The sequence below is a fragment of the Pipistrellus kuhlii genome, unplaced genomic scaffold, assembly GCF_014108245.1.
Source record: "Pipistrellus kuhlii isolate mPipKuh1 unplaced genomic scaffold, mPipKuh1.p scaffold_m20_p_2, whole genome shotgun sequence".
Lineage (NCBI taxonomy): Eukaryota > Metazoa > Chordata > Mammalia > Chiroptera > Vespertilionidae > Pipistrellus > Pipistrellus kuhlii.
Window position 1 is genome coordinate 115,627,732 of NW_023425515.1, and position 27,222 is coordinate 115,654,953.

General features: G+C 39.5%; 1 protein-coding gene across 1 annotated transcript in view; it reads left to right on the top strand.

Annotated features, from left to right (window-relative positions):
- The first annotated feature begins 3,553 nt into the window (after window positions 1–3,553).
- The window catches only part of SYCP2L (synaptonemal complex protein 2 like), a 59,368-nt gene continuing 35,699 nt past the window's right edge, over window positions 3,554–27,222 (top strand). The window contains exons 1-14 of the mRNA XM_036445492.2: window positions 3,554–3,562; window positions 4,781–4,849; window positions 6,827–6,964; window positions 7,282–7,401; window positions 10,821–10,928; window positions 11,310–11,334; window positions 12,954–13,039; window positions 13,150–13,235; window positions 16,616–16,650; window positions 17,470–17,612; window positions 19,131–19,183; window positions 19,801–19,846; window positions 24,608–24,700; window positions 24,817–24,877. Of these exons, the coding sequence (XP_036301385.1) occupies window positions 3,554–3,562; window positions 4,781–4,849; window positions 6,827–6,964; window positions 7,282–7,401; window positions 10,821–10,928; window positions 11,310–11,334; window positions 12,954–13,039; window positions 13,150–13,235; window positions 16,616–16,650; window positions 17,470–17,612; window positions 19,131–19,183; window positions 19,801–19,846; window positions 24,608–24,700; window positions 24,817–24,877 (1,072 nt within the window). The remainder of the gene's footprint in view (window positions 3,563–4,780; window positions 4,850–6,826; window positions 6,965–7,281; window positions 7,402–10,820; window positions 10,929–11,309; window positions 11,335–12,953; window positions 13,040–13,149; window positions 13,236–16,615; window positions 16,651–17,469; window positions 17,613–19,130; window positions 19,184–19,800; window positions 19,847–24,607; window positions 24,701–24,816; window positions 24,878–27,222) is intronic.

The following is a 27,222-nucleotide window of genomic DNA, read 5'->3' on the forward strand; positions in this document are numbered from 1 at the left end:
TGAAGGGGGTCACTGTTAAAGGGGGGTGTCCCGAACAGACTTCCCTGACCAGATCCCCGCGTTTGGAGGGACAGTCCCGATTTTTAACAATTTCCCCCGCGTCCCGCGGCGTTTTAAAAACGTCCCGTCCCGATTTTCAACATTTTCCCCCCGATCGGGACGTTTTTAAAACGCCACGGGACGCGGGAAAAATTGTTGAGAATCGGGACTGTCCCGCCCAAAGCGGGACGATCTGGTCACCTTACTCGGAGTCTAAATCGCGGAGCTGGCGCGCCCTGGACCTTAGTCTCTCCGAGCTCAGGCCCGGCGCACGGACTAATGCGCGGGGACCCGGCTGGTGGGGCGCCCACTCCAGCGCCTCTTGCAGGATTAGTCTTCTCCTTTGAGGAAACTTAAACCCATCACCTGAACAACCGTCTACACTCCCATCCTCTTTCCTCTCCAGTCAAGGGCACAGCCAGGCGTGTTAGCAAAGTCAACCCAATTGGCAGTGACTGGAAATGCCATCTTCGGCCAGCAGCTCTACGACTTACCTTTCTCTGGATTCAAGTTCGGATACTCCTCCCAATCACAGGCGAACTATCCATGCTGGAGAAAGTGCCATTTTCATCTCCCCAGCCTCCCTTGCCCCAAAGTTGTCTCCTGAAAGGTCGCTTCGGTCTGGATTTGCGATTAAAATCACTCTCAGGTAATCGGGAGGAAGGTCCGGGAGGAAAGGTAGAGAGAGTCCACTCACTCTGCACTCCCGGGTTTTATCCTCAGACTTTCATTGTATTAACTGACCACCGAAAGTCATTGCAATCCTGTCATCCAGTTGCTTTTTCCGTTGCTTTGTCTTTCAGAGGTTAAAACAATTTACACTTTATTATTATTTTTTACAAGTCAATATTTCGTTAATTTAATAGTTTTACCTAATATATACTTTAAAATGTTTTTAATATAATTTCAAAAATAATTTATAATTACTTTTGAGAATGCACAAGAATTAATTTCTGGTCTTCCTGTAAACATAGTTAGAATATTTATTGTCTTTGTAATTTTGAGACATTGAACATTTTGGGATGTTCCTAGAGAGCCTATATCTTTCAAAAATATAAATACAAGTTTTTAAAAATATATTTTGTTGATTTTTTTTTTTTTACAGAGAGGAAGGGAGAGGGATAGAGAGCCAGAAACATCAGTGAGAGAGAAACATCAACCAACCGCCTCGTGCACACCCTCCACCGGGAATGTGCCTGCAACCAATGTACATGCCCTTGACCAGAATCGAACCTGGGACCCTTCAGTCCGCAGACCCACGCTCTATCCACTGAGCCAAACCGGTTTTGGCTAAATACAAGTTTTAATGTTAAAGCAAATCAATTAATCGTGTACTTATTTTCTAAACGGATTATGGTATCCAAATAAATGTCATAGAATCTGCACCATATTCCATTTACAGAATTAAAATACACACATTCCAAACCACCCTAAAAATGTGTCTGGGTAAAACATGTTAGTAAAACGAATCAGAATGAAGATATAACAAAATAAAAATAAAAAAATCAATGTGTTCTCTATTTTATTATCTTTCATTCCTCTTGAAAGACTGAATGCATATGGTTTGGAAAGGCATATTTTTCTTGAAAAGTCTGAAGATAATGGATTATGAAGTTTTAGTCTAATATTAAGTTTTATTATATTATGTTATATTGTTATGATATTACCATATTGTTTTATTTCCTACAGTAAAATATATTTAAACTATATTTTGATTATTGTTTATTCTTCTTCAATTCTTTCCTGGAGTTAATATTTGCCCTGATTCAGAACACTTCCTTTTCAAAGCTGGCTCTTCCTTAATTACTATTTTGATATTTTAAAAGCCCATTAATTCAGCCGAAACCGGTTTGGCTCAATGGACAGAGCATTGGCTTGGGGACTGAAGGGTCCCGGGTTCGATTCCAGTCAAGGACATGTGCCTTGGTTGCGGGCATATCCCCAGTGGGGGGTGTGCAAGAGGCAGCTGATCAATGACGCTCATCGATGTTTCTAACTCTATATCTCTCCCTTCCTCTCTGTACAAAATCAATAAAATATATTTAAAAAAATAAAAAAAATAAAAGCCCATTAATTCAAAAGCAAGGAAGAAGGCTTTGAATTTGCTAGGTTGATATTAAAATTGATAAATTAACATAAGTGCATTTATATCATCTTTCCCCACGAAGGGATATAATGAGCTTTGTAATAAGTATCATTTCACATGCACTGGAGGTGGGATGCACAGTCCTGGGCTGATAGCTAAGATTCTGGTCCTAATATGTTTTGCTTAGATATAAACAAATATCTTCTGTAAATGTCAACATGAAATACCCTTAACATCTAGTTATAATTCAAGTTGATTTACACCTAAAAAAATGTTTGGAATTGAGAGATTTTTTTTTTAAGAAAGCATCAGTCCAACTAATTTTTGCCACTGTGTTCACATACCAGGCCATCTACTGGCCTAAACCTGGCCATTAGTACATATATTTGTCCCTGGGCAGAAAACAAACTGGATGAAAATATTTGCTTGCTTTTTTGGTTTTGTTTTATTTTGACTGAATACACCAAAGTATTATTTTTTTAAAAATATATTTTATTGATTTTGTACTGAGAGGAAGGGAGAGAGATAGAGAGCTAGAAACATCGATGAGAAAGAGTCATTGATCAGCTGCCTCTTGCACATCCCCCACTGGGGATATGCCCGCAACCAAGGTACATGCCTTTGACCGGAATCAAACCCGCGTCCCTTCAGTTCCCAAGCCGATGCTCTATCCATTGAGCCAAACCGGTTTCGGCCGAAGTATTATTTTTTAAATCATAAGGCCCAAACCGGTTTGGCTCAGTGGATAGAGCGACAGCCTGTGGACTGAAGGGTCCCAGGTTTGATTCCGGGCAAGGGCATGTATCTTGGTTGCGGGCAACCAGTAGGTGATATGCAAGAGCAGCTGATCAATGTTTCTCTTTCATTGATGTTTCTAACTCTATCCCTCTCTCTTCCACTTTTATTATTTAAAAAAATCAATAAAAATTAAAAAATAATAACCGTTTTTTTGTGATATCAGTAATATACCCAATTTTGTTCATATGGTGAAATTTCAGCCTTAATTTATATCAATATTAATGGACCCAAAACAGCTCAAAAGCTGTTAAAGATGGAGAGGAAACTGCTCGCTGAGGCAAAGGGGCACCTATCAGTGTAGATTTTGCAAATATAGAATGTTTAAATGACGTTGTTCACATTCTTTGAGTAATCTTTTAAGGTGTGTGTGTGTGTGTGTGTGTGTGTGTGTGTGCGCGCGCGCGCGCGCGCCCAGGTGCCTGGCCAGGATCGCTAGTTCTTTGCAGGCGCACCTTGCATCTCAAACACTGGATTCCACGGGCTGCACGGGCGGGTTCAGCAATTAGCCTTCCCGCCCAGACTGGAATCAGAGCCGCGGTCTACCCGGGCTCTCCCGCAGCCGCCCAGCCCACGCGGGTCTCGGGAGGCAGAATCGCGTGAGCGTGAGCGCGGCGCCGCGGGAGCCTTGGGATGCAGGCGGTGAGTGACGCTGGGGGAACCCCGGCGCCTTTTGGCCCCGGCCTCCTCTCCGTGGCTCCAGAGGGGCCCGAGGGCGCGGTCCTTCCGTGCTCGCCCTGACCGGGCGCGGGACGCCGAGCCCCAGCCGCCGGGGGAGGAGCCCTTCGGGGAACCTCGGAGCGCTTCCTCCTCTTTAGATTTGCGTGGGGTTTATTGGCAGCTTTCAGTGAGAAAGGAAACCTGTGGTCCTTTGCTAATAGAGCGCTGGGGAAGGAGACAGTGGATGATTAATGCTAGGAAGGCAATGAGATGTTTCTTTCCAAGTTGCTTCGGATGTTTGCCTAGCCCGGTCCCCACCTGGCTGCGCCCGAGGTGCCGTCATGTTAACCGCCGGCCCGGTGTGTGGTTCCGAGCCCCGACTTGAGCCAGCCCCGGGAAGTGATAATCCTGAAAAGGCAGCTGGAGCCAATACTTTCCAGCATTTATTGAATGGAATGCACGGCTGGTGAGAAAAAAAAAAAGTTTAGGTTTGGGTTTTTAAATTCACCCTACTTTTTATATTTATAAATAATGACAGTATTGTAAAATATACTGACGTTTCAGGATATGGGGCAAGTACATAGAGAAGTAGGGTTGTCCACCCAAGCTAGATTAAAAAAAAAAAAAAAAACTTTAGGAGAGATTTAAAAAAAGATTTCTTTGTGTGTTATCCTTTTAAATTTAATTAATTAGGAAGAAGCGAGCAGATGAGATGGGAAGATGCGATGCTGTCACAATAGTACAGTGTGTTGTGAAAACCCTGAGGGCACACCCAGGGACCACTTTTTGAAGAAAATGTATAACAATGTGCTGCTGTTTTGTAAATTCCTGCTGTAGTTGTTGAAATGCATCTTTTAAAACCTTATTTTACAAATTCTTGACAGCCTTTCTTCTATTTTATAGTTTTCACTATAGAGTTTAAATTTACCTGTTTTGTGTGTGTTTATTACAATGATGTTTGCTTTGCTTCTTGTGAGAGTTGAATTTCAATTACTGCTAAAGAGGTTGGCTGGTTCTGCTTTTTTAAATTATTTTATTTTTTTTATAGTATCTTACTTAGACTTAAAATCAGGGACAAGAGCAAACAAAAATTTTTGTCCAATAAAATAACATGAACCTTTATTTCTTTTGTTTTATTTTAAAAACTTGAGCTGAATTTTTAAAAATTAAAATTAAAACAAACACTTTTATTGTACACAGGACAAGGAAGGCATTTTGCAGTCTCTTAAGGAAGACGACAGCAGTGGAATGGCCCAGGATGCTTTCTATGTAAAGATCAAGTTAATTTTGTGGTGTGTGTGTGTGTGTGTGTGTGTGGTGTGTGTAGTGTGTGTAGTCTTCCTAGTTCTCTGTTCCCTGGGCTTTCAGCACAATTGTCCCTCCAGTTGCTCACACTCAAGACAGAGAAATCCCCTTTTGCTTCTCTAATCTCTGACAACCAGTTATCATGGGGTCTTGTGATAAGTCTAAGGCAGTCAAGCCATCTTGTGCCAGGCACTGTTCTAGATGTAGGTAGACAGTATTTAAAAAAAATTTTTTTTTTAAATATATTTTGTTGATTTTTTACAGAGAGGAGGAGAGAGGGATAGAGAGCTAGAAACGTCCATGAGAGAGAAACATCGAACAGCTGCCTCTTGCACACCCCCTACCAGGGATGCGCCTGCAACCAATGTACATGCCCTTGACCGGAATCGAACCTGGGACTTTTCAGTCCACTGAGCCAAACCGGTTTCTGCAGGTAGACAGTATTGAACAAAGCAAACTTAGTGTGTCCTCATGGAGCTTACAGCCTGGCAGAGAGCCAGAGAAACAGGTTACCAGCTAACTGTAGTAGGAGGAAAGGAACAGGGTGAGGGATGGAGACTAATTAAGGGTGGAGGGAGGTACTTGGCTTACTTTAGATAAGGTCCTGGAAGGCAGACCTGGAAATGGGATACTGAAGCTAAGATTTGAGGGGTGACAAGGAGCCAGGAGGGTGGAAAGTTGTGGGGAGAAGAGTTCCAGGCCCCCATAGCCAGTGCAGAGGCCCTGAGGCAAGGAAGAGTTTGACTCATTTGAGGACTCATTGCCAGGGAGGGCAAGCAGAGGAAGCTGACAGAGAACAAACAATCTGAGTGTGAATCTCAGCTGGGTGACCTCGGGCAAGTTCTTCACCTTCTCCAGCCTTCCCCAGCCTTGCTATTATTATTCTCTCTCCACCCCCCCCTAAAAAAACCGAGACTCTCAGAGTGGTGGAGAAAATTAAATGGGAACAGCTGCAGAACCCTTAACACACTTGGCACAAAAAGGTTCACTTTCATTAAAGGAAATAATGTTTAAAAATATTTAATTTCAAATGCTGTCCCCCCATTTAAATCTGTACTGAGGATAAGTGCAATTTTGGGCAGGATATGGTAAAATGTCTCCTTATTAAAATAACATTACATGTTATAATTTAGTCTGTAAGATTGGATTGGATTTTTAAAAATAAAATCACATCTGTAGCACAGATATTAAGTAAGTGTATTATTCAAGTATATACTTAGAAGTATGTCTTGGCTAATGTTTAAAAAAAAGACACCAGTTTCATCCTGGAAATTTACATATTTATCAGCTTTCATTATCTGTCACTATTAGTGTTGAAGTAATTTTCTTTCATGATCATTCATGTCTCTTGGGTGATATTAGGCTTGAATTTTTTAGTGTTTTAGAATTTCTAACATTAATGATAATTAACACTCTCCACCCTCAGATATCTGTAACTCAAGTGCAATTTCTCTTAAGTCAGTGGTTCTCAAACTTTAGCCTAATGATAATCACCTGAACAGCACCCTCAGTGTTCCTGATTCCTAATAAGTCTCAGGTGACGCCCATGCTACCAGTGGTCCAGGAACCACATTTGGAAACTGCAGGCATACCTCATTGTATAGAGCTTTGCTTTATTGCACTTCACAGGTGTTGCATTTTTTACAAACTAAGGGAAGACCTACCAGCAGGAAGGTTACGACTGGCTTTGTTGTGATGCTTGCTTCATTGGGGTGGTCTGGAACGGAGCCTGCAGTATCTCGGAGATGGGCCTGTTCTGTCTTAAGTCAACTTGCTCACTGGCTACATGACTACTGCTCAAGATACAATTCTCTATCTTACATTTACCTTTTATTATTTCCACACTGAATTATTGTTGAGAATACTAGTTACAAATGTTACTACAAAATTAATTTTTTTTTTTTTTTGGAAAAAGTAATTTGCAAACGATCAACTTTTCAGCTTCAATCACTTATTATTGATGCATTCCATGGTAAAGGATTTCAGAAAATAAAAGAATATTTTCAACAAAGAGGGAGCCACATTCCTCAAAAATATAATCATCTTAAATTATACCATCTTGACAAATCTATAAATAAGGCAAGTAAGTTGTTTTGTTATCTAACCAGAATACCAGTATGTAATGATACTTTGTCAGGCTTTCACTTCAGTTTTATTTAAATGTAATTGATGTACAGCACTGTATAATTTTAAGGGATATGGTAGAGTGATTTTACTTACATATGGATGAGAAATGATTGCCATAATAAGTTTAATTGTTTGTCATCTCATATAATATAAAATAAGAGAAAATTAAAAAAAATATTTTTTTCTTTGTGATGGGAACACTTAGAATCTATCCTCTTAACTTTCACAGTAAGACTTTTTTTTCTAACTTAGTGTGATCTCATACCTAGGAACTGGATAAAAATGAATTTCACTATGTTTCACTGTTGCTGATGTGTATTCAGCGGTTCTTCATTGATGGCCTCAAAGAAGATGAGCCTTTGCTGATTCAGCAGGGACTGATCCCAAAGATAAGTGTCCTGTTTTAATTTTGTACGGCTTTGGGGAACTTAAAGAATTAGAATGGATTTAGTTATCTCATTAAGCCTGGCATTTTCTGTACCTTTAAAATCAAATATGAAAAGAAATTGGTAACAAAGTTTATTGCCTACTAGAGGCCCCATGCACAAAATTTGTGTAACAGTAGGCCTTCCTTCCCCCAGCTGCCGGCCCTGGCTTCCCTCTGGCACCCAGGAGCCCGGCTTCCCACGTAGTCCAGGCTTCATCCAGAAGGTCGCCAGGAAGGATGTCTGGTCTAATTAGCATATTACCCTTTTATTATAGATATCCAATCAAAACTTGAGTTCAACGTATGTTTCCTGATGGAGGTGCTGGACAGGGCACTTGGGGAGCCTACATCAAGGAGTCAGACACCACCTCCTTCTCCCCTTGACAAACCAATGCAGTGATCACATGTTTTTATTATTTTAGTGAATTTGACTCAGGAGTATAGGATGAGAAGAGTAGACTATTCCACACTTCTTGCCAATCAAAGGCTCTAAAAGTGTTTTAATAGGTGTTAGTAAGAAGATTGGACCTAGATAAGTTATCAAATACTTCCCCTTGCCACAGCTTACTTTTCCAACTTCCTAAAAACCCCAGTTAAAGCAGAAAAAAAAAATGGCAAAAACTTTTTTTGCTTATTCTAAGTCATCTCAATTATGAAATTCTATTCTGCGTTTTGATTAACTAGAAGGTAACATTATGGGTGCCTTATAATGGCATCTGGAAGCAAAGCAGAGTTCCCTTCTCATGATGAGATTTTGCAGCCCTGGACAATTTATTTATTGGTGGGGAGATGGCAGGAGATAAAGGTGTAGAAGGGCGATCTGGCTGGTAATGATGCCTTTGGTTTACCCCCATGGACTGGACTGCCTGAAATTCGTTAAGATCTGGTTGGGTCAAAGAGGGACCTTTGTCCCTCTGCCTCCCCGTGGCCACCCATCTAGGGGAGAAAGAGTAAACATCAGGTGTTTCCTAAGCCCTCTGGGGGGACGGGGATGGGGATGGAGATGGGGGTGGGAGTGAAGGACTAAGGATTGATCTTATTCAAACTGTATGTATTTCATTTTGCATTTATTTTGTAGTTAATCCTCACCTGAGGACATTCTTCCATTGCTACTTTAGAGAGAATGAAAGGGAGGGGGAGAGACACAGAGAGAGAAACATTAATGTGTGAGAGACACATGGATTAGTTGCCTCCTGCAAGAGCCTGCAACCCAGGTACCTGCCCCTGACCTGAACCAAACCCTAGACCCTTCAGTCCATGGCCTACTGCTCTGTCCACTGAGCCAAACCAGCCAGGGCTCCTTTTGCATTTAGCCTCACCTACCTCCCTGATACACACTCGGGCAGAAACAAGAAGTAGGGGAGAGAAGTTAAAACTTAAAAGGAAATGGAGCAGGACTTTCCCAGGGGTACCTTGGAACCTTAAGCTGGTTGTTGGGGGGATGAGTTGCCATCTGCCCCAACTTGAATTTTCTATTTTGATGTAAGATACTCTCCCAAAGGTTTAAAGTGGTAGAAGAAATCTACACTGGCATTTTGAAATAAAATAGAAATTTCTTATTCCATTGGAATCTTGATTGGTAATTTTTTAAAGCATGTGCTGTAAGGTTTGCCCAAAAAGAATGGACTGATATTATCAAAGTAGATGGGATATTAGAATCTGTACTTATAAAGCTAATAGTGTTTGCAGGTTAATAAAAAATGTGCTGGAATGTTACTCTACACAGAATAAGAATTTCCTACAGAAAGGAATGTACTTAGTCCTATACCCTAAGATCCAAGAGGATTAAGCAACCTGTTCTATACCATGTACTTAATGAGTAGTAGCTGTTGCATCTATAAATAACTATTTCGTCTGGACTTCTGGGAATGACACTGCTGTGGAGGCAGTTAGTGCTACTTGTTAGACTATGTATGATCATGGCGTATAAATGGGTTCATGAGTGACTTCCTGGTCCTAAGTCCTGATCAAATAATGTGGCATTTTCCCTACTTCTCTGTATCTCTACTCAACCAATATATTCTAATGCACTGGGAGAGGGATAGGGTTTGGGGAATAAATAGAACAATGAGCAAAATGTATTTAAAAGCATATACTTTTGAGTACGGATATAGGGAGAGAGAAATTATGCCTTAGCAGTGAGTTCTGTATGGAGACGTGTTTTTTTCCTCTGACTGCTGGAGAAAAGTGCTTCAAGGAGGTGGATGATCTAATCTAATGCAAACATTTGTCTGGTTTGAGATAAAAGAAACGTTAGTTGGAACACAGTATTAGAAATGCTGGAGCCCTAGCTGGTTTGGCTCAGTGGATGGAGCACAGCCTGTGGACTGAAGCATTCCGGGTTAAATTCCAGTCAAGAGCATGTGCCGGGTTGTGGGCTAGATCACCAGTAGGGGGCGTGCAGGAGGCATCCAATCAATGATCCTCTCTCATTATTGATATTTCTCTCTTTCTCTCTCCCTTCCTCTCTGAAATCAATTATAATAATAAAAAAAAATGCTGGAGAACTTTAGCAGGCACTGCCTGGGTCCCATCACCAGAGATTTGGATTTACTGGGTCTGAGATGGGTCCCAGGCCTGCCTGTATTTCCCCTAATGTGCAGCCAATGGTGAGAGCTGATTGATTTGTTCATGGTCTTCAGCTGGTGTGCCTTGTGTTCTTGGCTCCAAATTGGACAGCTTCCAAGCCCCACTCCTATAAGAATCGTCATCATGAGCTCATGTTCAACTGATAACTTCTATGTGCACAGGGCTTTTCCTTTTCCTTTTTTTTTTTTTTTTTTTTTTTTTTTGTAAGCGTGAAAATGGCCTTTGCTTAATTAAATAAATATGTTGTAGGAGGGTTTATAGAAGTTTATTTTAAATCATACCAATCCTAGCAATTTAATATGAATATATATCCCTGTAGAAAAGAAAAATCTCCAAGTAGCTGGAAAAGAAAGGCAAAAGAAATGTAGCCAGATGTAGGCATAGTTACTGTACTGTGTGTACTTCTGGAGCACGTACCAAATTCTGCATCTCTTTGGATAGCTTGTCTTCTACAGATTCCCAGAAGGAACTCCTCCTGTGCCGGGGAGCTCATTTATCACGTCATCCTTCCTTGCTAGTCCCTTCACGTGCCTTTCTGGCATTGCCACTGGCCAGGCCACGTCTAAGCATTCTTGCTGGTATCTGAGAACTTGCTGCAACTCAGGAGCAGTATGATAGCATCCTGTAGTGTTCTAAATGGAGGCCTCAGAGCCAGGCCCAATGGCACTGATGGCTGGGTTAAAGGTCTTTCAATTATTTGCTCTAGTGAAAGAATTATCTTATGAAATTTCATTGAATAGGGAGTAGTATGCAGTCATGGGAGTTCCATCTTTGTTTCTTCTTCTTGTGTACATGGCTACCTGGTTTAAAAGAACAGTAGAACTTCTGACCATGGAAGAAGATCTAGCTTCAGACACATCCCTGACTAATCTCACAGAAGACTTCTTTGACACAGTGCTGGTAAGGCTGGGGGGGAAGCTTCATAGGACAGATAACATTGGTAATTTGCAAGAATCTTTGAGTTATTTCTAACATGTGGGTTTTACTAAAAATGTTATTATAATATGTTTAATAGAAATAAGCAGTAATATATTGATAGATAATCAATGTTATAAAAAATGAGGTATTTTATTTTTATACATACTAATATATTATTCACCTGATTGAGAGTTAAATGATGATTTTAATAAAGTGAAGATCAAATAGGATTTTTCTAAAATTTTTCTGCTGTATTTAAAGTCAATTCTGCCTGTTAGAGAAATGTCAGCATTAATGTATTAACATTATAGTTTATAATGTTTTTTTTCTTAATACAAGCTTTACTTTTTCTTGTTTTATTAGATTATTTCCAGAAGGAGTAGTAAAGGTAAGTGAATTATTTACCATCAATTGCCTATTTACTTTTTATTAATAGAATATTCTGTTTCCGGGAGAATATTTATCTAAATGATATTTAAAAGTAAAGTGAATTTAACTGTTATATTTGCATTTATAATTTATATGGACTGAAGCATTATTTGTAATGTTGAAGTGAGTTTTGTTGTAAAATATATCTCAGCTTGAGGTCCACCTTAATTTTGCTACTCCTATCCTGTTGACTACCTGCTCTATTTGGATTCAGAGAGCCACTTTTGTCATGAGGAACTAGCAAAGTTTACAGATTTGACTTGGAACTGATTCAGATGCCTTCTCTGTCTTTCAAGAGTGTAAAAGGCAAATTTTTAGAATATTTGGAAGTTAAACTGATAATTCAGTTCCATTTAATGAAGTTAAAGGTAATTGGATATTTTGAATTTTGATACTATGGATTCAAACACACAAAATATTTGAACATTTCAGAAATTGAGGCCATCTTAAAATGGATATGTCCTCTTCCCATTGCCTAACTTATTTTTCTTTCGAAAAGCTGTTATTAAATTGAGATTATATTCTACAATGGATGGTATCTCATAAGAGAGGAAATTCAATGCTAGAAGATTAGATATATGGTGTTTACTTGATTTTTTTTAAAACAGTCCCTCTATTCTGGTCCACATATCCCATAGAAAGACTGCTACATAACAGAGAAAGGGGAAAAGATGATGGGAAGGCACCAAAAAGTCCATTACAGTTACTCCTTCTATTCTAGTCTCTGTAAGATTATCTGTTATTCCTCCATTACATCTTTTTAGTCTTCATATGCATCATTTTTTGTCATTTCCTCCCATGTATTTTGAAAGCAGTTCTTAAGTTTTTCTTGGAAGCCATTGCTTTAACTAATTCTGCTCATTGCTTCCAGTACAGACTTGAATTCTGCTATCACATCTTTGCTTCCTGTGTGTGGGTGTGTTCTGCCTCTGCTTTTATACCCATTTCTCTCTCTTGCTCTCTCGCTCTCTCTTGCTCTCTCTTGTTCTCTCTCGCTCTCACCCCCCTCCCATTCTCTCTCTCTCTTCTTTGTAGTGCAGTTTTTATTACAGAGGACCATTTTTCGTAAGTTTTCTTATCAACTGACTGTTTGCTAGGTTTAGCCAAAGGAAAGAAATTAGAAGCAGGAAGGAGCAGAGAAGGCATTTCTCCCCTCCCTTCTGCAGAGGTGCAACCTCCAGGAGTGTCTGCAGAGTCTCTGAGGCTCTGGCCCATTCATGTTACTAGAACTTTTGCTAGGTGACCTTGACTCCTGGGACCTGGTAATAACTCTTACTTCCTCTAGGTGACTTTGGGGGAGGGTGCAGCTAGGAGGGGGCTAGTAATTATGTTAATGGTGTTAATTTCTGGGCCACCTCATTGTTTCCAATTTGACTTTTTAGTTTTTTTCATTGTTTTTATAATTAATTTCCTGTATTAAGTTCCCTCAGGTTGAAATATCTAGAATAACTTCAATTTTCATATTACATGTTTCTTTCTCATTTACTTCTGTGTTCGCTATATTCATCTTAGACTGTTGCCTTTTCTTGCTTCATTCTTTCTGGCATCCATTTGATTGTTTTAAAATTATATTTTCAGGAAAAATTCAGATGTTAGATTCCTTCATGTTTACCTTAGGATTTCTGGTGACAGAAAAGACAGTAAATCATTTGATTCAACAAGAGGTAAGTGGCAAATAACAAAACAAATAACAAAGTAGAAACCTGGGAGAAGGTTGTGCATTGGTCCCTGTTTTGTTTCTTCCCTATGGATGCTTTTCTCTTACTCTGAACAGGCTTTGATGACTTTGAACAGCATTTTGCAGGCTGTACCTTGGGAAGAGAGAAAACTCTCCTCATCAGAAGAACGGTGTCATCTCATGTAAGTGACCTTGTACTCAACTATGTGATGATGTCAGGCAAAATCTCTCTTTGTTCTCCTCAAGCCTGATCACATCATTCCTTCCTTCAGCAAATGCTTTGCACTTATAATGAGTCTGGCACTACGCTAAGCAGTGAAAAAGGACTGAGGAAAAAAGCTAGCCTTTGTTAAGCTTTTTTTTTTTTTTTTTAATAGTATGGGTTGTGTGTGTGTGTGTGTGTGTGTGCACATGTGTGTTATTTTTTAATTTTTATTACCTCAGGTGTTTTAAAAATATATTTCTATTGATTTCAGAGAAGAAGGGAGAAGGGAAGAGAGATAGAAACATTAAAGTGAGAGAGGACTATTGAGCAGCTGTGTTTTGTGCACCCTCCACTGGGCATCAGGCCTATAGCCCAGGCATGTGCCCTGATAGGAATCAAACCCGACATCTTTTTGTCCCCAGGCTGATGCTCTGTTCACTAAGTCAAACCAGCTAGGGCTGTTCTGTTTTTATTTGTTTGTTTCTCAAAGTATGGATTTTTTTGGTAGTAAGTTTTATTTTTGTTTTTTATGTTTATTTGTTTTTATTAGTATGGATTTATAATTTTTCCCCCCATCAAGTTTGTGAGGTAAAATGCTTTCTTGGGCTATAGATAATTTTTTCACTGTCATTGTAAATTAAATTGCTAGTTACTCATGGGACACTGTTGAGTACAGATCCTGCTGATAAACTGCTTGACTTCAGATCCTGATTTTGCCATTTATGCTTATTGCATTATCTAGAGCACAGTTTTTTAAAAAAAATTTAATAAGTCTTTATTGTTCAGATTATTACAATTGCTCCTCTTTTTTTCTCCCCATAGCTCCCCTCCACCTGGTTCTTCCCCATCCCCCCTGCCCTTACCATCCCTGCACTGTCCTTATCCATAGGTGTACAATTTTTGTTCAGTCTTTTCCTGCACCACCCATATCCCTTCTTTCCCCATGAGAATTTTTAGTTCACTCCCTTTCTATGCCCCTGATTCTATTATATTCACCAGATTATTCTGTTCATCAGATTTTTAATTCACTTGATTTTTAGATTCACTTTTTGATAAATATGTATTGTTGTTCATAATTTTTATCTTTACCTTTTCCTTCTTCCTCCTCCTCTTAAAGAATACCTTTCAGCATTTCATATAATACTGGTTTGGTGTTGATGAACTCCTTTAGCTTTTTCTTATCTGTGAAGCTCTTTATCTGCCCTTCAATTCTAAATGATAACTTTGCTGGGTAGAGTAATCTTGGTTATAGGTTTTTGCTGTTCATCACTTTGAATATTTCTTGCCACTCCTGTCTGGCCTGCATAGTTTCTGTTGAGAAATCAGCTGACAATTGTATAGGTACTCCCTTGTAGGTAACTAACTATTTTTCTCTTGCTGCTTTTAATATTCTCTCTTTGTCTTTTACTCTTAGCATTTTAATTATGATGTGTCTTGGTGTGGTCCTTTTTGGATTCCTTTTGTTTGGGGTTCTGTGTGCTTCCTGGAATTGTAAGTCTACTTCTTTCACCAGGTGGGGGGAGTTTTCTGTTATTATTTCTTCTAATAAGTTTTCAGTATCTTAATCTCTCTCTTCTTCTGGCATCCCCATAATTCGGATGTTGGTATGCTTAAAGTTGTCCCAGAGGCTTCTTATGCTATCTTCAACTTTTTGGATTCTTTTTTCTTTTTTGCTTTTCTGATTGATTATTCTTTGCTTCTTTGTATTTCAAATCTTTGACTTGATTCTTGGGATCTTCTATTCTGCTGTTCGGACTCTGTATAATATTTTTTATTTCAGTCAGTGTATGTTTAATTTCAAGTTGGTCCTTTTTCATATCCTCGAGGATCTCATTAAATTTATCGGCCTTTTCTAGGAAATTCTTGAAAAACCTTATAACCGTGGTTTTGAACTTTATATTGTTGTTTGTTTGCCTCCATTTCTTTAATTTGTGATCTTTTTCCCTTGTCTTCTCATTTTCACTGCTTCCCTGAATTGGTAGGGTGGCTTTGTGTGCTAGTTATCTTATATGGTTCAATGGGTCAGCCTCCCAGTTACCTGATGTGGACACTCTTGGTGCACCCCTTTTGTGGACTGTGTGTATACCCTTGTTGTAGTTAAGTCTTGATTGTTGTTGGTGTCACTGGGAGGAGTTGACCTCCAGGCCAATTGGCTGTGAGGACCCGCTGTGTATATAATGGAAGAATTGCTGTGCTGGAGACACGTTTCTGGGGCAGGACTTGTTCTAGTGGGGCTTTGGTGCTCACTGAGTCTGCCTCTTGAATGTGTCCCTTATGAGTTGAAAACTGGTGTCATCTCACACAGAACACTAGATACAGTAGCTTCTGGATCTCCCATGGGGTGCAGGTCAGCTACTCTCTGAGGCCACCCTCAAAGAACTACAGTTTTCTCTTTGCTTGGGATTTGGAGGTTTTGGAACTGAGAGACTGGAGCTGTAGTTTATTTGGTTAAGCTGTGACAGGGCAGGCCATTTATATGCAAAAGCCACTGTAGGAAGCTTGGGTGTATTTGTAGATTGCGCAGGGTGGAGTCTCAGGACATCCCTAGGCTAAGGCGTGGCAAACAGCAATGGCTGCCAGTCAGCCATCAGCTGTGTCTCAGGGTTTCCAAGTCCCCATGCCTCAGTGCAGTAAACAATGATTGCTGAGTGCACCTCTGCAAGAAAGTCACCCTCACTTTCTGACCTGATGGCCGACAGTCCAGCTTCTCTCCATAGGGGTTTGGGTCTCTTGTGTGTCCCCAGAAACTGGATTTCAGAGCAATCGGGAGCTTGTCTCCCTTCAGATTAAAAAAAAGCTGCGCACCCAGTCACCCACCAGTAGCCCGATTCGCATGCCTCCATACCTCAGCTTTTCAGTGCTTGTGCTCTTTTGTCTTTCCTTCTAGTTATAGAACTTACATTCAGTCAGCTTTCCCGTGGTTCTGGGTGATAGACATTTTGTCTTTTAGTTGTAGTTTTGAAATTGTTGTGTGAGGCAGCAATTTAGGTGTTTACCTTTGCCATCATCTTGGTCTATAATCAGTTTTAAAAATAAGTTAAAAAAATTCTCTGGAAAGACTCAGAGCACCTGCTGTTAATATTTCCTCCAGATGCAGTGGGGTGTGTGTGTGTGTCTGTGTGTGTGTGTGTGTGTGTGTGTGTGTGTCTTAAAAAATGTACATTTAAGTCATTAATATACAAACGAGAAAAATTGCCATAAAAATCTATTTTTGACATTGATGAAATGCTGATGCTGAATTGAAATAAATAATTTCAAAAATATAACTCTTGGTTTTAAATTCTAATGTCAATAGAGTGAAGTTTTGCCCATTTAGGTTCATTTCTGTAAAATGTAGTTTTTCTAAATGTTTTTCAGGAAAGATTTTGCAAGAACAATCTTGACTGTGGGTGGTAAGAAATGTTTAGAATTTTAAATATAAGAACATTAAATATTGGACATTGTGGTTTTTTTTTTTTTAAAGCATCTTGAAACTATGGGGAATAAATTATGGCCAAATTGAAAATAAGAATTAGAATTTTGTTTTTCATTTACTGTGAGAAATTTCAGCATGCTAAAAACCATAAAGAATGCTCATTTACTCACCAACCAACTTTATCAAATATTATAATTTTTGCTACATTTGTTTCAAATATTTAAAAACTAAATCTGTGTCCATGTCGCTGTTCCCAACCACCTCTTCATTGGTGGAGGTAATCCTTGACTTATATTTGTTTTCATTCTTAAGTATATTGTTTTACTTTTTTACTATGTACTCAAAAGCCTTTGCGATTTTAAAGGCATTTTCTAAATCTCATCCTGATGTACATATACAGCTGCAACTTTCTTTTTATTCTTAGAATTATTTGAGATTTAAACATGTTGAAATATATAGTTTTTATTAATCTTCTGTGAAATTCCACAATCAGTCTTGAAACTTAATCTTTGTAGAAGTATTTTTAAAGGCTATTTGATGAATGGCTTCTGATGAATGTTTAATATAGGTTATAAAATGCAACGATTTATTTAAAATTGTTATATCCTACTATTTCTTAAATATTGAATTTATATTATTGTAATTACTCCAAGATACATCTTGCTCTTGCTGCTTATAAGACAATGCTCGACTTCTAAGATGGAATTTCCCAGAGCAAGTGCTGATCTTTGGAACTCATTTGTTCTTTTGCTTTGAGCCCAGAATTACCCATGTCTGCCATGTTTTTAATCTCTAGATTATGGCCAGCAGGTTGCTCTTTCTGAAGCATTGTGTAGACTGACAACTAAAAAGTCAAGGGATGACCTTGTCCATCAGTGGTTTGAGGATGATGTCATTGCTGAAGCTTTCAAAAAAATTAAGGATCAAGAATTTGAAACGGTGCGATTCCTGTTCCTCAAAATTCTGTTTAATCTATATATTTCTTGTTATTAATTCTCACCTGAAGATATTTTATTCATTGATTTTTAGAGAGAGTGGAAGAAAGGAAGGGAGGGAGGGAGAGAGAGAAATCAATGTGAGAGAGACAAATTGATTAGTTGCCTCCCTCCCTTATGTGCCCTGACTGGGGGGCTGGGAGCTAATGACAACCCAGGTATGTGCCCTTGACCTGGAATTGAAACAGAGACCTTTTGGTTCTTGGGCTGGCACTCTAACCACTGACCACACTGGCCAATGCAGAAAAGGTAAAATTCCTTATAGCTGTATTTATGTTGAATAAAACATGAATGGTTTTGGTAAATAGTTATGCAATTAGGGTTTTGTTAAATTCAAACCTTTAAATAAATTATTAAATGTATTATATTTGACTTTGAGCCTATTGCCAGATCTGCAATAGCCAGGATATAGTTTGATCTATATAGAAACACCCTGAGCCCCAGGAGTCCCACCTCCCTGACTTGTATGTACTAGTATTTTGATACTTGCATTTTGTCAAGTTGATTTAGGAGAAACCTGAGTGGCTTTAAAATGAAAATGAAACTGACCTCAATATTTAGAGAATTAAATGAGAGAAAATGAAAGTGCTAGGCATGTTGTGGACACTTGGATATTAGTTTCTTTTCTCCTTTGTGTCATTCCCTCATCTGCATGGAAATTAGATGAAAATAGGACAAAAGTAATTATCTTGGTTTTCAAGTCATACCTCCCACTCCAGAGCTATCAACTTCTTAATTAAACTGTTTTTATATGAAGACTTACATTACTGTTGTCTATTTGGTGCTGAATATAGACAGAGGGTAAGAACTGAAGACAACAGCCAGTCATTGCTTTGACATAAGGGACAAAATGCCTGGATCAGAGTCTCTTTGGCTTTTGAATTTTGGAGGGAACACATTTTCCTTCCTAATAGCTGTTGAATAGGAGAACTCTAAACATATTCTTTATTCTTAGAACATATACTGAGAGAGAAAACTCAGAAATTGCAGGAAAGAGTATTCTGGATAAGGAAAATGGGCAGATGACAATATATCCAGGTAAACCCAAAGTCAGTAAGTTTTATGGGTTTGTCGTTGGCTTATCCTGGACAGATGTTAGGGAAATGGATGCCCAGTGGATTAGTTAAATATTGTAATCCAGCTCATCAGTAAGATGTATTTCTATTGCTACTCTTTCACCAGGAGAGGAGAGTATGTAATCTCGCATATAACTTTTGAAGACCTACACATTCCTCAGCTGAAAATCTCCTGGCTAGGAGACTCCTTCTAGAACATATGTCTGGAGCCTCCTCTTTGTGACACAAAGTATTATTTTGGTTAGCACATAATAATGAATTCTGGTGATATTACTAGATCCTGGAAATTTAGAAGCAAACACTGGCCCTTACATGCTGGTAAGGGTAGTACTATTTAAAACATCTTGGTGTTCTATTAAAAAAAACTTGCATTATTTCCTTTGAAGGACAGTAGGCTGTTTCTCAATTACCTAAACAACAGACTTGATGACCAAAGAAGGTAAGATATTTTTCTGAGCATTGTTTTATTGGCTAGTTGTATTTGAAAATGTCTAATTTCAAAAAAAAATCTAGGATTTATTTTATTTTAGAAAAAGAACATAGGACACATAATTTATTGAGTACTAATGAGTTATTGAGTAGAAACCTCAGAAGATTAGTCTCATTCTCCCTATTGATTCATTTGAGTTTTGAAAAATAATCTCTGTCAGTCTTTTAGCATATTTGTGATTTGGAGTATTTTTAACATTATATCCTCTGGGAAGATTTTAAGAAGAGTGATCCCCTATAGACTTGAGGCCACTAGGGATAGCTGTATTATGGACAGTAAAGTACTTGATGAGAGATATTTGCTAAATTCACTTCTTTCATTTGGGGATTTTGCCAAGTGACTGAACAGAGATATAGTATTGTTAAACCTGGCTTGTAGGCTAACAGATGGAGACTTGAAATCTAGCCACAGTGGATCTCCACTGGCAGGTTTAAGGTCCTCTTCAATACTTTGTACCAAGAGACTTGATGTCATCCCCTAGTTATAAATGCTTGTTTGTAGAACAACTGTAGTTTGCATGGGTTCCATCCATATTATTACTTTTTTAATTGTGAAGTGTTTTGCAGGGTCTATACATTTCCATGTATTGCCGCTTTTGCTGATTGGCATGAGGTATGTTTGTATTTCTTGCGGGCTGTGAGGGTAGTGTGTAATGAAACCCAGGGTTAGGTTTACTTAGTCACACTGCTCTTATTTCTCAGAAGGGCTCATTAAAAAGGAAGCTTACTTCTTGTAGAGAGGTCTCAACTCTGAAGCTTATTGCCCCTTTCCCCTGACTTCTCTCATACTCTAACTACAGTGCATTACCAGTAAGTGTACGTGTCCTGCTATTATTATTAGATCAAGATGTTTTAGGGTGTATATGTGCTCATGAGTTCAATTACAGGAACCTAGCCTTATTTTACTCTGTTAGTAGTTAGCATTATTCATGTCTGGATAAAAGGCAACTATTTTGCTTCTTTCCACGCAGTTCTCCAGCAAATTGGGGACACTTTCCTTTTTTCTAAAGAATTCCATTTTGTACCTTATAGTCCAAAATTGAGCAGTTTCTTTTTACTTCTTCCTTTGATTTCCAAGGTCCTTCATATCAGGTGTCCCATCCTGCAACATCTCAATTTTGGCATAAAATCTTTAAAGATATCTGAACCTTGACTCTATTGGGGGTTTCCTGGACCAAGTCTTCAGAATGTCCTAATTAACCATTTCTTTGTTTTGAGTTTAGAACCCCCTTCTTGGCCTCTGTGAACTGCACCTGTAACTCATGACTACACTACAGATTTCTCTCTGGAACTGGTTTTGGTAGCCTGACTTCAGTATCTAAATTCTATTTTTCCTTCTAATTGTCTGGGGAGTCTACTCTCTGTTTGGTTCTTCTTTCTTGGAATTCAGACTTTCCATCAGCTACAATCAGGGCTCTTATACTGGCTTCCAGTAACTTACATTGTGGGTTAAATCCTTTATTTAACTCTATAGCTATCAGAAAGTAGGTATATGTGATGAAAAGGTGTCCAAGATATACTGTTTACTGGAAACCAGGTGGTAGAATAATAAGTCTAGTGTGTGCTTCATTGTTGTGGAATAAAAACTGTACTTCCTGATACATGTCTACAACATGTCTGGGAGAAAACAAAGGCATTGTTAATGGTGCCTATGTGAAGGTATCTCTGGGAAGTCAGGGGTGGCAGAGAAGGAGATATTTGCTGTTTCTATGGTTCTCTTCGGATTCCTCTATACTGTTTCCACCATACTGTTTGACTCTTTTTTCTTCTTTTTCTTTTGTGTTGTTTCTTTTTAGTCTTCATAGCTTTTTAAAAAAATATTTATTGTTGATATTATTACAGATGTCCATCTTTTTTCCCTCCATAGCTTTCTTCCACCCTGTTCTCACCCCAAACCAGGCTATCACCACCCTATTGTCTATGTCCTATTTAATACATACATGCATAAAAGATCTTTGTCTAATCTCTTCCTGCATCATCCCCACACTTTCTCCTGTCTGAGAATTATCAGTCTGTTCCACTTCCATGCCCCTGATTCTATTCCATTCACCACTTTATTCATCAGATTTTTTACTCATTTGATTTTTATATTCAGTTGTTGATAGATATGTATTTGTTGCCACTTTGTTGTTCATATTTTCTTAAAATCATCTTCCTCCTCCTCTTCTTCTTCTTCTTCTTCTTCTTCTTCTTCTTCTTCTTCTTCTTCTTCTTCTTCTTCTTCTTCAAGAATATCCTATAGCATTTCATATAATCCTGGTTTGGTGGTGATGAACTCCTTTAGCTTTTTCTTGTCTGTGAAGCTCTTATCTGACCTTCAATTCTAAATGATAGCTTTGCTGGGTAGAGTAATTTTGGTTGTAGGTTCTTGCTATTCATCACTTTTACTATTTCTTGCCATTCCCGTCTGTCCTGCATAGTTTCTGTTCAGAAATCAGCTGACAATTGTATGGGCATTCTAGGTAACTAACTGCTTTTCTCTTGCCACTTTTAAGATTCTCTCTTTGTCTTTTGCTCTTGGCATTTTAATTATGATGTGTCTTGGTGTGGTCCTCTCTGGATTCCTCTTGTTTGGTGTTCTTTGTGCTTCATGGACTTGTAAGTCTGTTTCTTTCACCAAGTAGGGGAAGTTTTCTGTTATTATTTTTCAAATAGATTTTCAATATCTTGCTCTCTCTTTTCTTCTGGCACCTCCATAATTCAGATGTTGGCATGCTTGAAATTGTCCCAGAGGCTCCTTACACTATCTTCATATTTTTTATTCTTTTTTCTTTTTGCTCTTCTGGTTGGGTGTTTTTTGCTACCTTGTATTTCAAATCATTTACTTATTTGATTCTTGGGATCCTATAATCTATTGTTGAATCCCTGTATATTATTTTTTATTTCAGTCAGTGTATGCTTAATTTCTGACTGGTCCTTTTCCCTTTTTTTTCATTCTCATTAAGATTTTTGAAAGTCTCACTACGTTTCTCAGAGTTTCTAGAAGATTCTGAGTAACAGTATAACTGATTCTGAACTCTATATCCAGGAGTTTGCTTTCTTCCATTTCTTTCATTTGGGACATGTTTCTTTGCCTCCACATTTTGGCTGCTTCCCTGTGTTTGTTTCTATGTATTGGGTAGCCACTAAATCTCCTTGAGTTTATAGAGTGGCCTTGTGTGGTAGGTGTCCTATAGGGTTCAGTGAGGTGGACACTTTTAGTGCACCTCTTGTGTATAGTCTCGTTGTAGTTGAACCTTGATTGCCCTTGGTGACACTGGGAGGAACTAACCTCCAGGCCAATTGGCTATGGGGACCAGCTGTGACTACAGTGGGAGAGTTGCTGTGCAGGAGACAACCTTATGGAGCAGGACTTGCTTCAGTGGGGCTTTGGTGCTCACTGAGTCTGCCCCTTGAGAATGTCACTCATGTATGTGAAGAGTTGTAATCTGGTATGGTTTCACTGACCACTGGTATACTGGCTCTTGGGTCTCCTGGGAGGTGCAAAGTCAGCCACTGCCTGGGGCCATCCAGTAGGAGCTACAGAGAGATCTGCAAATTCTTCCTCTTTGTATCTGGTTTGGAAGCGCCCAGATGAGGGACAGCTATGAAACAAGGCAGGCTGGTCTTGGGCTTTTATTGATTGTTTTGGAGCTCTCTGACCCAGCTGCAGAGTTTTAGCCTCAAAAAAGGACATATGCAAAAGCTGCTGTGCACAGCTTGGTGGGGTTGTAAATTGGGTGGGTGGGGTCTCAGGGAATCACCAGGTCAGAGCAAACAGAAATAGCTTCCAGTCAGCCCTGCACAGGGGAGGTCCCATCACAGGGACAATGACCACAGTGAGCACTTCCGTCTGGAAGAAAGCTGTCCCCAAGTTCCTGCAGACAGTCCAGTTTCTCCCAGTATGTGCACTGGAGCTCAGGGAGTGGGAGCTTGTAAATTCAGTTTGTGGTGCCGGCCTTTTAAGAGGAGCCGCTAGGTCTCTAGCAGTCTGTGTGTCACTCTGCCCCAATCCACACTGGTTTTTTACAGTTTGTAGTTCTTATTGCCCGTAGGGGCTTCTTTTCCCAGCTCTGGGACCCTGGCTGGGGGTCTGGTGTGGGGCTGGGACCCTTTGCTTCTCCGTGCAGCCTCCACAGAGGCAATCTCCCTCCTGATTAAAAAGCAGCACAGGTGGGTACCAGACCAGTCTATTCTGCGCCTCCACACCTCCTACCAGTCTCAGTGTGCTTTCTTCTTTACCTCTCTAGCTGTAGCACTTCCACTCAGCCAGATTTCCTGTGATTCTGGATGATAGTTGTAATTTTGATGTGATTGTGGGAGGCAGCAAGTACAGGCATTTACTTATGCCACCATCTTGGTTCTCCTGTTTGACTGTTTTTACTGTAAGCATATATTTATTTTATAATAACTAAAATGAAGATAATTTGAAATATTTAGGTCTTAACTCTATTCTAATAGGTGGTAAAATAGAGGGCAAATAACCACTTATATTTGATCACAGTGCTTCCTTTGATAGACATTTCCATCCATATGCAGTGTGAATTGTTACTGTTTAGACATAGAATGGTTGTCTCTGTGATTTCACCAGGAAAAAAAGTTTGTGTGGACAGAATCTTCTGCTCTGACACATTTGAACATATATTTAATAGTTAAGGATATATTTAATAGTTAAGGATATTTTTTCCAGAAATAGTTTAGTTGTATAAAATTGTGACCTTCCTTTTGTTTGAAGAAATGAGCAAGGCAATAAAGAGATATGCGGTGAGCCGGCACGGCCGTGGCATACTCAGTCCCAGAGCGCCTTATGTGCCACATCAGCCCAGCCAGGTTCAGTGAGCCTGAGAGGGGGTGGTGAGGATTGAGAAAAGACAGATAAGAGAATGAAAGCTGGGTCTGGGTGGGACACTGTCCTCTCTGATGGAGAGCTAGCAACAGCATCACAGACTACAAGCCGTGTCTTTATTTTATAGTCAGATTCCATGAGGCAAAGTAAGGGCATGGTCAAGATGTTTACAATGTCCTCATGGGTTTGGATCCTACTCAATTATGTGTACTATGTACCTGAACTGTATCAAGCCCACATCACTCAGGCACTTGGGGCCACGTGTTTGGACCATAGGTTCAAGCTCACAGCTACAGCTGTTGGCTATAATTGTGCTGGGAGGGCTCTGCCCTCCAAGCTGGGACTTGCACGTAGCAATGAGAGGACTGTGCCCTCTCATTAGTCCGAGGCTTAAACCTGTCCAAACACTGTAGCTGCTCTTCAGAGATACACTGTAATATTAGGGTGGTATTTAAGGAAAAGCACTTCTGTTTTTAATGGAAATTTTTTTATTTGACCCTTTGACATGGTACTTATGTGTATAATTTATGCTGAAATTATATCTTACAGATGAGAAAACCAGCAGATGAAAAATTAGAGAAATTTTGGATTGATTTCAACCTAGGAAGTCAGAGTGTAACTTTTTATATAGATAGTACCGAGGTAATCACGTTTGATTTCTGTTTAAATTTAAGCACTTAGAGATTGTTCATATGCAAGTATGTATTATATGCTCATGAATTTCACTTATTTCCCGCTTCCCTCCCCTCCCCCCCAAGAACGCTCTGTGGGACTCAGTAAGACTTTTGAAAGAAGCAGTGATTAATTTCAGCATAATAGGTAAGATGATAAACTATCAGAGTATTATTTTTGTTTATAGTTGCAGTATATGCTTAGTTAATTACAGAGCACATTTAGTGCCTTGGGGTGGAAGTGTGGTGGAAGGAGCACTGTGCTTAGGACCAGGATGCAAGGGAATGGAACTGGTGACTTCTTTGCTTTGTGACTTTGGGGTTCAATTACTTGCTTGGTTTTCTCATTGTAGAAATGGTTTAGTTTTTTTTAAGAAATTAAAAATTAAATTACTATGTGATCTAGCAATATCAGTTCTGGATATATATCTGTGAGGATTGAACATAGGACTCAAAAAGATATTTATACACCCTGTTCATTGTAGCATTATTGTCCATAGCCAGGAGGTGGAAACAACCTAAGTGCCTATCAGTGGATATACAAAATTGGGTGTATACATACCGTGAAATATTATTCAGCTTAAAAAGGAAAGAATTCTGACAACATGGATGAACCTTGGGGACATTATGCTAAGTGAAATAAGCTAGTCACAAAAGGACAAATACTGTAAGATTCTACTTGTATGAGGTATCCAAAGAACTCAAATTGATAGAGGCAGTAGAATGGTGGTTATCAGGATCTATGAGAGGGGAAAATGGGGACTTGTTGTTTAACGCACACAGTTTCAGATTTACAAAATGAAAATGTTCTGGAAGATCTGTTGTACAATATATACTAACAACTGAACTGCACACTTAAACCTGGTGTTATTTTTTGTACCATCATTTTAAAAAGTGGCTGTAGTACCTGTCCTTCTCTTCTCACAGATTTATAGTAATTATCAATGAGCTTATATGGGTATGTGCTACCTCCATCTAAATAGCATCCCTCTGACCCCCCTTCTTAAACCTCTATCACTCACCTTCCTTCTCAGATCAGTAGATAGGATTGAGGGACATAAAATCAGGAGTGATCCTTTTCTGGGTAGCTGCAAATAACCTGTTGGTCCAGCCCAGCGTTTCATATAATCATACTTAAACATCTATCAGGATTCTCAAATTGGGTCTTTAAAAATAAAGGGATGCTGGGGGGCCCTAGTAGGTTTGGCTCAATGGATAGAGCTCTGGCCTGTGGACTGAAGGGGATTCAAGAGTTTTATACTCCCCCCACCCCCATAGGTTTCAAGGTTCTCCTGTCAATAGACTAGATCTCAAGGTTCCCCTTTTACACTGTTGCAGCTTTCCCCAGAATTTATGAGAACATCTGGCCATGTTGTCTTCGCAAGTCCCAAGAGGGCTGGCTTCTTTGTTCAGTGGGTGAGATGAACTCCTTTTCAAACTTCCCCTCTTGCCCTAGCAGCTATTTATCCTGCCTAACATTCCCCCCCACAAGTAATACCATCCAAATGCTTTTGGATTTTTGTTAATTGTTTCTAAGACTTCATCTGTCCTTGGGTTGAGCTGGCACAAATGGCATTAATTGGGTCTGTGTTCTCTGTTTTCCCAGGCCCAGGTGATTTAAGCTACATATTCTCTGGTTAAGGAAGAGAAGTATAAAGCATTTGCTCTCAGTGTCCTTAGTTGGAGAAGATAAGAACTTGTAGTTCAGAAGCTGGCTGCAGGCTGCCCAAAGTGTTTGGTCTTGTTTAATTTTGTTGTCTCAGTTTCCCCATTCCACTTGCCCAGGAATTTCCCTAGCTTCTTACTATGCTGGCGCACCAGATGGCCGCCTGTCAACTTCTGACCAATTTGCTGCAAATCGTGGGTTCTCACAACCTCCTCAGGTTTGGTAGTTTGCTCTATTGGCTCACAGAACTCAGGGAGACACTTATTTAGATTACCAGTTTGTTATAAATAATACAACAAAGGATACAGCTGAAGAGCCAGGTAAAGAGGCACGCAGGGTGAGATCCAGAAGTGTCCTGAGCATAGGAGCTCCTGTCCCTGAGAAATTGGGTTGCTCTACCTTCCTGATCCAAGGATGTGTTATCAACCTGAAAGCTCTATGGACCCCTACGTTAGGTTTTTATGGAGGTTTTATCACGAAGGCACGATAGATTATTAACTCAATCTCTGGCCCCTTTCCCCTCCCTGGAGGTTGAGGAGGGGATCTGAAAGCTCAAACCCTCAAATGGTGACAGTCTTTCTGCGACTAGCAACCATCGGATGCTCTCCAGGAGCCTCCAGTCACCTCATTAGCATACAGAAAGACACTCTTCACTCTAGGGATTCTAAGGGTCTTAGCTCTTGTGTTAGGAATAGGGGTCAAAGACCAAATATTAGAAGAAAAGATGCTTCTAGAACTCAGGGAATTACAAAGATTTTTAGGAGCCCTGTGTCAGGAATCTGGGCAGAGGCCAAATACCATATATAGTTCTTACTGTGTCGCAGATG